We start from the raw sequence: 14,415 nt of genomic DNA, 5'->3' as shown, positions 1-14,415 counted from the left end.
AAGAACGCTACGTTTGTTGATATGAATTTATACGGTATAAATAAATTTGTATTGGTTGGCAGTATTAAACAGGCAGTGTCATTTATAAATCGAAGAAAAGAGTTACTTCAACGTTTAATCGAGTATGGCATCTCAATACTGGAACACTTGGTTGACAGTGAAAGCATACACACCGGTTGTAAGAAGATGATATTACAAAATTAACAATACATGGCGGTCGGGTAAGGATCCGTTTTGTGATATGTTGATTTCGAATATAGATTTCATTTAATTAGTACTGTGAAAAATGAGATAATTTGTTAGCGTGGACGATAATTGGTAATTTTAACGAGCCTTTGATGTTTGATCAGTGATAGGGAAATGTGCAGTGTATTCGCGCCATATTATGCCCAGTTAAGAATGATTGTGTAAACGATCTAGAACAGACCGTGATTATCCTGCAAAAAATCATTGGTACTTTGTAATGCTTTTATTAGTGTGCTGATATTTTCGTATGTGTGATTGGTCATTTTTTACAGATTTTTTTCCAAAATGTTGTTTTCTGTGGTTGAACAGAGGTCATTTTTCAAATGCGTCCACAAAACAAAGTCACTTAATTATTCATTCCAGAATAATAAAATATAATTCAAATTAATTCACCGAAACACGTTGCTATAACAACGCCACTTCTTTGAGTGGCATTCATGCATACGAATATGACCTCCTACTCAATAGAGCACTCGATACCAATAATGGCCGCCAAAAATGCACAAAATTTCCAAAATATTTTAGCTGATTATCACGAGAACATGTTTTGTGTCCAGGTGCAGAGTTTAACTGTTCAATTCTCCAACTGGTTTGCTTTTCAAGAGCGTCAGAAGAACCAAGAACAATAGGAATCAGTCAACGTGATGGACAGATCCACTAGACACTTGATGGGGTATGCGTTTTTGAAAGAAAAATGGACGCCATTTTGAACGTCGTCCACAACCAAGTCGAAGAAATTCGATCAAAGGAAACAGTAGGCACACTAGATTCTCTTACAACAACCTGAGCTGAAAAAGTATATTCAAATGAAAACCTGAAAATTATAAAGCGTTACCACGCGAAACGATTGAATAATTTGGAGAGTTCTGTTGTTGTAGTTATATTTTGTGATACTACGAGGATTGCCTTTATAAAGTATAAAATACGTCCTTCATTGCATGAGCACGGATGGCCGAGTGGTCTAAGCGATACACTTTTACTTCAGGGTTCCAAGGGTCAGTGGTTCGAACCCAGATGAGGGTTACTTTTTTCTTTATTTAAATTAATTCTTTTTTTTTACTGGAACTATTTAGATCCAATGTTTACATTTATCACAATAAAGCATTTAATGACAAACTTCAACACATGCCAATATCTGTGAAAAGGCCCCTTTAAAGTTTAACATTGCATTTAAAGCCAGTAAAAAGTTCCGATTTCCAGTCAACAATGCAACAAAATTTAATTTCACCAGTTCTAAATACAAATGATGAACAGTATAAATTTTCCATTTCAATTAACGAGAATGATATTACTTTTTTGGACTTAATAAATATGCCCTCTCCAGTCGGTGCCAATAAATGTTGGGCTATATATTTTACATACGAGTCGGTTGGAACCACAATTCTGCACCATCGAGATCGCCGCGCTATTGAAGAGTATTAATTAGGGAGTAAATCACGCCAGATATCGAACCCGAATTTCAAGCGTCTGTCAACAGTGATAAAGCACCTTTCCAATAAAATAATAAAGCACGGACAGTGTCGTAAAATGCGGAACGGAGATTTGATGCCGTAATCCGTTACCAGGTAACACTTGATTCACGTCAACCGAAGAACTTCTCTAATCGAATATCATCGATCGAACGAGGCAGGTGCGTGGCAGATTTATTAAGCTTGTATTAATTGCTTTTAAACATTCATTGCTGTCAGTTACGTAATAATTCTGCCGTCCAGATTACGCAAAGTAACATCACAACAAATGCCAGATAACTTACAACCGAAATATTTTACCGTTCTTTACAATACATGTCCTGAAAATTTACTATTTGTACACGCTTAGTATTTATTTATTTATTTATATATTTATTTATTCATTTACTAATTTATAAAGTAATGCATTAATTAATTGATTGATTCATGAATTCATAAATTAATTCATTTTTGCATTCATTCGAGGATACATTCATTCATTCACTCACTCGCTCACTCACTCACTCACTCACTCGCTCGCTCGCTCACTCACTCACTCACTCACTCACTCACTCACTCACTCACTCACTCACTCACTCACTCACTCATTCATTAATGCATTAATGCATTCATTCATTCATTCATTCATTACTTCATTCATTCATTCATTCATTCATTCATTCATTCATTCATTAATTCATTCATTCATTCATTACTTCATTTATTCATTCATTCATTTTATCCATTCATTCATTCATTCATTTTTTCTTGAAAAAGAAGAGTGTTGTAAACTAAGGACTATGTCCTTTCGAGAAATACGAGTGGTTCAGAGCACTTAAGACCACAAAAGCTATTACACCAATTTATATATAACGCTTGACCAAGAAAAAGTCGATTTTGAAAAAAAAAAATCAAAGAAGCATTGAATAAATCCATCGATAAACGAGCGGCGCTAGTGGTGATATTTCATGCATCGGATATTGATGGGGATCGTTTACGGTAAATTACTTAATGAGCGAGTTACCGGGTATTGATGCGTCCTCGCGGGCGCTCGTGTGATATGTATATGTCGTCTGCACGTGCACTAATCTCGTCTGCGAGAGCGTAGAGCCGCGAGGAGCTAAGTTATGAGCAATTATATAACACTTCCATTGCGAATTTTTGTCACGTTTGCTTCCTTTCAGCGATTTTAAAAAATATCAAAATTATTACTGTTACATGTTTATAACATATATTAGTTTTTCTTCGACGTTCAGTCATCTTTCCCATAATTCCTATCTTCATTTCCTTCTTTATATCTTTTGCTTCTTCAATTCAAAAACGACCATAATCACAAGCATCAGGAGCGTCAGCAGCAGCAGCCACATCACCAAAATCAGCATCAACAAACACATATTAAGTTCTGGAAATTGTTATCAAATGTCTTTCCACGTAATTCTTTATTTTTGCACTTATTATAATAATAATAATAATAATAATAATAATAATAATAATAATAATAATAATAATAATAATAATAATAATAATTAAATAATAATAATAATAATAATAATAATAATAATTAAATAATAATAATTATAATAATAATAATAATAATAATAATAATAATAATAATAATAATAATAATAGTGTTATAAACCTAATATTAAACTTGCCCTAGACAAAACAAATCAGCAAGTACAGAAATGTCCACGGGGTTAAAATGCTTAGACACACGCCCATTTCTCTGGTGTCATTTTGTTTCGCAATAAATCAAATCCCCAAAGAGATTTGTTTAATTTCAATCTAAACTACCGTGTAATGAACTTGCTCTAACACTAAAACACTATAGAGATGATAAACCTATTTAAGTAATTATTTACAGAACGTCAAATATGTTTGTCTACCCTAATGTTTATGTCTCTGCATTCAAATATTTGTTTATTTGCAGTATTTTTACATGATTTATTAATTTATCATCGGCTTAGATAACAATAAAGCAATGGAGTTAACGTTGACGAGCATTCTACAATATTTACACGCGGAATTATTCAAATATGGTCGTGTGTTGAGATGAAGTCTTTAATTTTGATAAATGTCAGATAGTATTCACATTTCAAACATTCTTATTTGTCCACAATTTGTAATTCTTATAACACGTTCACGCGGAAGTCAGTATTTAATTTTTTCTATTTTATACATTTAACATTTAACATGTTTTGTATAGATAGTGTAATAATAATGAGTGGTATTACAATAAGACAACAGCAGTATAATTATATCGTAAGCCAATGCACTAACAAGCTATATTTGCAAACAGCTCTCAACAAAAATTTAACGTGCAAAAGAGACAATTATGTTTTTCTAAAATAATAATATGCGATTTTAGGATACATATTATACTTAGTATATGGCACCGGCACGATAAACCGGTAACTGTCCGTATATGGCCCCGGCACGATAAACCGGTAATTGTCCTTTTTTTATCAGAATTCGTGCATCGTTTTTCAACGTGTTTCTTTCCTCATTTTCCTCTATAATAGATGCGTCATCTATTCATCTCAAAACAGAAAAAGTACCCACGTCTGTCACCAGATATACTCAATAAACCCACGCCGGTCGCTTTTCGCATCCGTTTGTTTTGAACAACTAACACGTTTAACGTAAAAATGAGGCATTTTCCCCATGTATTGAGCGCGGATCCATTTTAAATAATTCGAGACGAGATGATTTTGTAGCAGACAAAAAAGAAATAGGACAGATTAACACGTTCAAAGACCGTGTAGGAAGCGAGTAAAGCGAGGTACGAATGGTTTTTTCTTTCAGCTTTATTGTCTACGAATGGCTGATTTAATGGGTTCTCTCGTTTTCTAGGCACCGATGACAGATAAGTGTTTTGTTGTCCCATAAGCACGCCAATCGAGAGCAGGTACCGTTATAAAAGGCTGATATGTGAAATACGATCCGAACACGTTTGTCCGATTCATCTTGTTCATCAATTGTGCTGGCGATTTTTCTCTAGTAACCGCATCGACGTGAAATAAATCAATCTACATTTGTTACGAAAACGTTGATCTGGCGGTGAAAATATTAAGAACAATCACAACTGCCAGTAACAGATAATGTTAGACTATTTCAGTAAATAATTCAAAACGCGTCTTCTTTCAGTTTAGTTTGCATATCTTAACCAAAATAAGGAAAACCGCGTATTGAATTGTTATGTTATCTATGTGTTACCCTGATTAAATTAATAAAATTTCAATTTATATTGTGGAATAATGTATTGATATGTTTTTGCACGTACACATTCATTCGTTGATTGCTGTCAATAAGAAATCTAGAACGCGTTTCATATCTAAATAATACTCTAGTCATTTGATAATTAGTTGTTTAATTATTTGTTAGTACATTTTTTTGACATTGGATTTTGTGTTTCAATATTTATGTACTGTGTACTAAGTTTATTATTTTTATGTGAATAAAACTATACGAAATATTAATGGAAAAATGTAATATATCTGTATATTATGGCCTATTTTTTTTATAGAAAGACCGTTCTCTACAGCGATTGGTTCAAAGTCTTCATGAACATGCGGCTGTAAATATTTGCACAGAATTGTCTGTTTTTACAGACACGAACCACATAAAATACGCGAAAAGCGAATGGAGAAATAAACGCTCAAACCATATTTGGTATTGGACGGGCGTAAATAAAAGGTGGAGCTTAATCCACTCTCGACAATCACAGCGCCGTACATCCGTATTAGGGGGCGTGTCATTTGTAATCTCGTATCCTGTCTACCTGTTTCATTGCTATCTCTAGCTATATTTACCCAGAAACTTTAGTTTCAACGTACTAGTCAAACTTCATCGGGACAATCATTTGTGTAAATGTGTATTTAACATATCTCGGAGAAAGTTTGATTGTTAAACAATTTTATAATTTAAAATCAGAAAGTACGGAGTGATCCGCGGAACGCGAAATAAATCCAGCTTCGTCAGTCAGTTGTCTAGTGTGTGAGGACAGTTGTTGCTTACCTGTGCGGATAACACTTGAGTGCGTTCAAAATTGATCCGACGGCCTCCATGTACGAGAAACAGGCGGACGCCGGCTATCCGCCGGCAGGGGACTACCTCACGATGCTGTCCAAGTCGTCATACGACCCTGTCAAGACGGCGTACGATTCGAGTGGCTACCCAATGTCATCCATGTCCTCGATGGCGAGCATGAACTCCATGTCTATGGGATCTATGGGTGGCATGGGCTCGATCGGATCCATGGGCATGAACAACATGAGCTACTCCTCGCAGGCGCTCACAGGGATGGGCGCGCCACACGGGTACGGCATGGGCCCCGGCGTAGGCATGGCCGGTGGGATGTATGGCGGCATGAATACTATGAACACCAACGGTCACATGAACGGGATGACCAGCCCGGTTCCCGGAATGAACGGCATGTCGGAGGCTATGTCCCCAATGCGCATGGATATTAACCGGGCCCAGGCCATTAACCGGGCAAGGGAGAAGACCTACCGACGGAGCTACACGCACGCCAAGCCGCCATATTCGTACATTTCACTCATCACCATGGCAATTCAGCAATCTCCGAACAAAATGTGCACGTTGAGCGAGGTGTACCAGTTTATTATGGACTTGTTTCCGTTTTACCGTCAGAATCAACAACGCTGGCAGAACTCGATCCGCCACAGTTTATCGTTTAATGACTGTTTCGTGAAAGTGCCGCGGACGCCCGACAGGCCCGGGAAGGGCAGTTACTGGACATTACACCCAGACTCCGGGAACATGTTTGAGAACGGCTGCTACCTACGGCGACAAAAGCGTTTCAAATGCATCAAGAAAGAGAAGATCCGGAAGTCCCCCGGCGAGGGCGGCACTGGCTCAGACGACGACGATCAGGACGAAACCGGCTGCCAGTCCGATTGTGAGTCAGAAACAGAGACGTCGCCGACGGAATCGCAAACAAATCATCAGCAGCAGTCTGCGCAGCAGCACCACCAACATCAGCAGCAGCAATCTCAGCAACAGAACCAAGCACCTCATCACATGTCCAACCAACTGGAACCTCTTACATTGAAGTCGGAACCAGCGCCGGTCGGCACGCCCACTTCCGGTTCGACGCCGGGCCCAGATATGCGACATCTACACCAGCACCATGACGTCATGTCGGCAGCTCACGGATACCCGGGCGTCAATGCAACTTACTCATTCAACCACCCGTTTTCAATAAACAATTTAATCACGGAACACTCAAAAATGGACTTGAAACTCTATGAAATGCAGGGAATGTATCCGGCGTATAATAACATGCACCACATGAACATTCCACCCAAAGTCGATGGTTTACCACCAATGACATCGGATGGCGGGTATTACAAGACTTATACACCGCATAGTACGGCCAGTTTGTGAGTGCACGTGAATGACGTTTTGGTTGTCGTTGTTGTAGCTTTATACCAAAGATTTTAAGCATTGATGAAGGGGAACAAACGTTCACAGATTTTTGTACGTGGTCGTTCATATTTTGTGTAGAAATGAGATTGTTTAGCTTTGAAAATTTGTGTTGCGATTGCTTTAGTGTTAAAATGATATTTTAACGAGATCTGTGCGCTTATGAACAGCGTGGTGTTTTCAGTCGCTCTTTTTGAGGAGCGAAATCGAACCGACATAATATTATTTCTCTCTATGGTTCATAGCGGGTGATTAAATTCTATAACCAAGTACTAATTAAATGAGAGATATCAAATAGCGTGTATTCATATTTCATCTCAAAACTTATTCTCGCCCTTATTAAGACGGAAACCTCAACAACAATTAGAGAAATTCTCTATGAGGGACGTTACTCTATGAAACAAGCCCAAGATTTATGTCTTGCTTTTATTGGCCGATTTCAATGACACTCAGTTGTCAATTTTGAGAACAAGTTCATTTCATTTTGTCCGTGTACATGTTTACTCGATTCCACTTATTCGCGGTTTTATATGTTAATTTATTTATAGCGTAGTCGTTTTGCTCAATCTTTTATTTCCTCAACAGATAAATCATAGTTCGCGTTGATAATCAATCTTTTTGTTCATTGTGAAGGTGAGCCACATATTAATTGTATTTCATTTTATTAAAATGTAAATATTTAATGATCATTCTATTTGCTGACACCATTCACTCATTTCTACGTTTTGCCTGGCAGAAATTGTGAGGCCGCTTATATAGACATTAAATGAAAACCCTGTTTCGATATAAGAATTGTTATTTGTGCATGTATTGTTGTCAGTTGTTAATAATTATTTTCGGTCCATAGATATTAAAACTTTATCAATATAGAAGCTTGTGTTGTCGTGGTTTAGATATGTATTACGGTAATATTTAAGACAGATTTCTGTCTGGAAAACTAGTTTTACAAAAAGATAATAAAGTAAGCCGACATACTTAATTGTACTATTATTATTGTTATCTTATTATATTATACAACGATATTGTTGATATAAAAATCACAAATTTTAATACACGCGCTAAAACTATTTGACTGAGTGTGAACAAAATTCTTCCTACAAAAAAACTGTACACACACGGTTTAGCAAATACGAAAAAAACCAACAACAGATGAACCTAGGTATGTTCTTAAATTTTATTACATGTATAGATTAATAGTTACATGCGTTGCAGATAAAATGAAAATGCATTTTCAAAATAATTAATTAATTAATTAATTAATTAATGCAGTTCATTAATATATTTTATATTATGTGATGTTTGAATCATTTCATTGTACAATTAATGCCTATGTGGATGGCATTTCTGTTCATCATAATGCATTTAACACATTAAGAGTGATATTATAACATACCAGTAAACGAACTTATAAAATAAAATAGCAGATTTAACATATGAGAAATGAAATGTCAATTTTATATATGAGAATCCATGATGTATTCGTAACAACGTATTCAATATAATCTTTACATTATATTTTAATCTTGACTATGTTATCAATGTTTTTATCTTCATCATCATGAGTTTGAGATTAAATAACAAGACAGTTGATTGTGGCTGAATTTAGTATGCACATTTTCCCATCTTGTACTGCTTATAGATTTACTGCTTGAACCCAAACATAATTTAGGTTGCCTGCGCGAACATTGAGGCTTTATGTATTCTGTACTGGCAATGTTATGAAGAAACATATTCCGGCAAACAACAGGCACCTGACAAAACGGTCTGGACAGTACTCAATCAAAGGCGACTTACCATATAAGCAGTTAAAAGGGAGCTAGGTGTATTATGCACTGACAGTGTTGTACAGAAAAAAGGGACAACGATAGAAGCGCTAATGTAAAACGAATTGATGCCCAGTGTGTCAAACGAATTGATTAGTCCAGTGTGTCAAACGATGTAAAACGAATTGATTAGCCCAGTGTGTCAAACGATTTTGTTTCAATTGCATTGTTTTGCACTAGTTCCGTCAAAGTAAATGAAATATGTCTAAACAGACCTCTTATTCCAAGATAACCTGCGAAATCCTTAAATGTGCATGTGTGTGTGAATGTGTGTGTGAATTTGTCATATTTTCAGAAGTTTTATTTGGACGAAAATAACAGGTCCATATTTTAGAAAATATCACGTGCATTCTGACATACAAAACGACTTTATTTTGACAGCTTAATTAAGTATAAGCGCAAATTTGGACAGTTGAAAAGTAAAAATTATTAAGGTTAAATATGTTAAAGACAAACATTATTGCAGATAACGGCGTTATATACCTTTTACATTAGATTTGTTCTGTTGCTTCCATATTATTTAACGTTATGAAAACATTGTAAATTAATTATAAATGTATATTTGTTGTATTTATAAAATAAAGTTAAACGGGAATTATTATACATGTAGGACAAATAGGTCTTACGACATTTCTTGTTAACAAAATGAGTAAAATATTAACAACAATAGATGAGCAATTTACTTACGTACGTAAATATAATGATGGTTTACTTCTATAAAACAACATAAAGAATCATTTGAAACAATAACAGAGAGTAAATATTTCTAAAAAGTGTATATTCGTTGGTATTAACTATTTTTATCAGTTTATTGTTGTTCTTTTAATTTAATATTTATTTTGTTACATACAAAATAACACTTGCTGTTACATACAGCATTAAGAAAGGCACCGAAGTAGCAAAAAGCACCAGGTACCTAAAAGCACCTCCCTTGGAAATGGAGTCGAAAAGGTCAATAGAAGCTTTCGATAAAGTTGAGCTCAAATAAATAATATGAGTCTCGCTGTCGGAAAAAACGGGCTAAATGCATGTGCGTTAAAAGTCGTCCCAGATTAGCCTGTGAAGACATTTTCCGCTTGTTGGGAATTTTTCGTTTAAAATAAATCTCTTCTGAACCAAAACCAGTCTAGGCGTTAAGTGTCGTAACGTGATAGCCTGTTCGGACGGCGCGGGCTAATCTGAGACGACAATGAACACTCACGCATACAGCCCAGTTTGCCCAGATATATATAAACTTTCAATACAGTCGATCTCAATTGAATATGTATATGGGGAAAACGTTTGGGGTAGAACAATGTGAGATTGTACTGAGAAAATACGATGAATACTTAATCACTGTTAAGGAGTGCACTAATGTAGAAGGGACATACTTATGCGTCCAGAGTTTGTTGTGGAAAATGCAAGAGAGGACAATGACGAATGGTCGACTCATTCATGATCACGCGAAGGGACTGCTATCGACCTTGTAGCCTCGCGTATCGCGTTGTTGTGCAGATTTCAACCCGAGTTTCTCGACTTTAGATAACGCTACAGATAAAACCAGCGTTACCAACCAACCTTGGATTTCGTAGGTGACGAAATCCCCCGTTACCCTATTTTCCTCGGGTTCCTATCAAGGGTTTAAGGGGTCGGATAGAGATTTTATAATTACTAAAGTGTTATAATCCCATTTCCCCTGGCTTATAGGACCATGGCACTTTCCGTTATAGATCAAGGGCAAAAAAGGGATTTCAACACCATTAAGGTTTTAGGAGCGGAAGACAATGACATTTCATTAGTGATACAGGACTTTATGCCATTGTTTAGCTTAACGGTGGTATGGTATGATTCCAAGCTCGTTTTTACATACATACACAACTCGCACATTATTTGTAATACGTTCGGTTCTATTTGTCAATCGATTATTAATGAAAAGACATGCTTACAACTGAAACTCCGATCAAATAAAAATAAAAGTTATACTTTGGGTGTCAAAGCAAGGTCTATTTGATAGTAAGCGACTGTTGCAGCTTTTCCCTTTTTTCTTCACGTACGGGCGATAAAAAATACGATGAAGATGATTCTTTTGTTTCCCGCAGCTGCTGATGCTAATGATGATTACTATTGCTGCTACGGATAATGATGGGTATTTTAAACATACTAATTATTATCATGTTAGTCGGCGGTATCTACGTAGTTACGTTCCAGAACGTTATACCGGAGACGCTAATTAATTTAGAGAACCTAATAAAAGTGTCAGACCTATAGACTGAGATTGTTATCTTTATACAATAAAACTAATATTTCTGGAAATAGGATTTGCTTAATCCCGTCCAACCATTTAAATGGCCACAAATCGCTAAAATCAGCGGTAAAGAATCGGTGTTTTAACAAATCAGTGTTGGGCAATGATCATTTGTATACCATCGATAATGGGTCGCTTTCGAAGGTGCTAAATATCGATAAAATTCCCTGATTATCTTAATAGAAATATTTTGACAACATGGGATTATCTATAAATGGGATTTCTTTACGCTTCTTTTCTATGTTTTCATGTGGAATTAAGCCTATCACAAAATGTGATATGTTTCGTTTTCGTTTTGACACCAAAATCTCACCCTTCTGATAAAATTCCACCCACAATGCTGCTGCAATGTAGACAAGCTGTCGATTTGGAATGCGCATTCTTGATATTAAATGAACTATTTAAAGTTAATTTTATTGAGAACTTAATAGAAATATTGACTTGTACAAAGCTATCAGAGCCGAAACAAATTCAATTGCAAAATGCAATTGATCTCTTATGATAGATTTAAAATGGCATACATGTAGCAATTAAAAACAGTAAAAAATTGAAATCTTTTTAACAACGAAAATCATATTATTGTTATATGCCTGTTATCTTCCTCGATATTTTGTGACCCAGCAGCTTGCAAAATACACCTTTTCTTCAATCCATTCATTTTGTTTAAAATGTTGTTCAATTTGGGTCTATTTTCCTTGAAAATATGACTGTGTGTCATGTATACAGTGCGACGCAATCGGAACAATACTGTCGTCACGGGGTAAAGGTGAAAAGGGGTGTGGCAACGTTTATCAACGCTCGTCTGCTATGCCACCGGTTCCCGCCGAGTATAGGTTTTGAGGAATACGTGACGAATACAAACACGCGCTTTTCAATTCTAAAACGCTTCAGAAATGGAATAAAGACCCTTTCATGCATATTTAGCTGTTATAATTTATGGTTTATCGAAAATTAAAAACATGTAAAGGAAGGCCCGGTATAACGCAAATTTTTGTGTTTGGAAGTCCTTACTGTCGAGCTAGCTTTTGTCGTCTTAATGTCACGGCTTTTCATTTTGCAAAAATTGTAATATCCCCCTGTCAAAGGAAACATGTTGTGCTTAAAGTTTTGAAGTTACAATCAGCAATTGAAATTCATTGTCTTCGCAAAATATATTACTTCTTACAGAAAATAGCCCGCGTGGTTTCATTATTGCGTCGACAATTTTTTATTTCAATACATACTCACGCCGAGCGATTGAAAGGACATTACTTTGACCTCGTTTTAAACGATTCAGCAACTTGTTCTTTCATACCGCTCGTTTGAAAAGTTAAAAAAACTCAATTACGAACCGAAGGAAACAATTGTAAGAAATACCATATATGCATGGAGCTGTCAATATGTTACAGCTTTAGAATGAATATGGAGGTTTTTCTTAAATGTTGTTTTTATTACATTGACACGAGTCTTTTCCTAATGTTTTGTCGTTTATTAAACAATCAATGTGATACCATTTGCTCATTACGCGATCAAATGCGTTTATGTGGAAAAGTTCACCGCATATATACATCTCGAACTTTGCGTGTATGCGACAGGACTATGCCTTCTGGGACATAAAAAGATCCAATTCATGATCATAATAATACTAATAATAATAATAATTATTATTATTATTATTATTATTATTATTATTATTATTATTATTATTATTATTATTATTATTATCATCATCATCATCATCATCATCATCATCATCATCATCATCATCATCATCATTATCATTATTATTATTATTATTATTATTATTATTATTATTATTATTATTATTGTTATTATTATTATCATATTATTATTTTTATTTCATATCATTCTGTCAACAAAAAGTATAAAACAATAACACAAACAAACACAAATTAACATTATTCTATCATCAAATAAAAATAACTACAAAATAAAAAGTATTTTGGTACACATATTTACACATGGAATTTAATTTTACTTAAAACGGTATAATACGTTTGGAAAAAAATGTTTTCCAATGCCTTTTACAATTAAGACATTGGATATACTGTATTATCAAATCGAGTAAAATTACCCATAGCTGTCATTGAGAATGAATCCCATGATCAGAATATCCCAGTTATTAGCGTTCAAGACAAAACAAAAAAGCTTATTGTTCAAAACTAGCAGGTTGTAACAACATACAGCTAGATATTTATCACTCAATAAATAAAAAAGCAAATATTTTGCAAGTAGGTCATCATGATAATATGTTTGAAGAAATAGATAAATGCGGTGCTTAAACGGTATGTACTTTGTCAACATGTTCTCAAGAACAAAGTTTGATTAGAACGAAAAATATAAATAGATAAATTTGTCAATTTAAAGAAGAGATCTACGATTTTCGCTCGCGAATATATTTGTTTAGGCTTATCTCACATGCTTGTCCGTTTGCAAACTCTTACTTAAGTGTGTAACAGCTTTACCATTCTCGCTCCATGATTTTAATTGATGTGGATTCCATCGTCAAGTACAAATGACACAATCGTCACTATTGTGTATAATGATGTTACAAGTCGTTTGTAATTGATCGTACACAATTACAGACCACGTTGCGACATTTGAGAACGTACACTCACCGCGCTTGATGTGTGTACTAGTATTTACCAGTGGTCTGGCATTATTTCACAACTTATTTCTTACCCGTCATAGTATTTTTATATTTGTTTTTGTTTTACAACCAACGTCTTTATTTTAACGATAGATGGGTAAAAAACTTAAAATATCTTCAGCATTATTTGATAAAAATATCTCGCATCTGCCAATGTGAAAAAGTAACGAGAAATACATGCTCCAAAAGTATACAGCTAATTAGCATTTTTATTAACATTAAAAGATCAGCGCTAAACCAGAACAGAACAGAACAGTTAAACCAGTATGGGTGTTTCTAGTTGAGTCGTGGGTTCTTGTTGAGTCGTAGTTATAAAGATCGCGTGAAATGACATGATATAACGTTCGCACACACTGTAGTTCGTTCCGGTAAAAAGTTTGACATAGTCGGCGTTCGGTTTACAGTTCGAAAATGCGACAAAAACAGATAAATATTGCAATTTACCATTTTCAGATGCATTCTTTTCAAACATAAACACTATTTCTACCCATTTATTGTTTCTATGTAACACAAAAC

General features: G+C 35.1%; 1 protein-coding gene across 1 annotated transcript; it reads left to right on the top strand.

The window, feature by feature from the left end:
• The first annotated feature begins 5,488 nt into the window (after nt 1–5,488).
• On the top strand, nt 5,489–8,014 carry LOC127872905 (forkhead box protein A2-like). Its single transcript, XM_052416419.1, has one exon. The coding sequence runs from the start codon at nt 5,760–5,762 to the stop codon at nt 7,101–7,103; it is 1,344 nt and encodes a 447-aa protein (XP_052272379.1). The 5' UTR covers nt 5,489–5,759; the 3' UTR covers nt 7,104–8,014.
• Nucleotides 8,015–14,415: the final 6,401 nt, after the last annotated feature.

The sequence above is a fragment of the Dreissena polymorpha genome, chromosome 3, assembly GCF_020536995.1.
Source record: "Dreissena polymorpha isolate Duluth1 chromosome 3, UMN_Dpol_1.0, whole genome shotgun sequence".
In the NCBI taxonomy this organism is placed as follows: Eukaryota; Metazoa; Mollusca; class Bivalvia; order Myida; family Dreissenidae; genus Dreissena; species Dreissena polymorpha.
This window is presented reverse-complemented; position numbering and strand designations above follow the sequence as displayed.

Coding starts and splice junctions, on each gene's coding strand:
- LOC127872905 (XM_052416419.1), top strand. CDS start 5,760: ATGTACGAGAAACAGGCGGACGCCGGCTATCCGCCGGCAGGGGACTAC.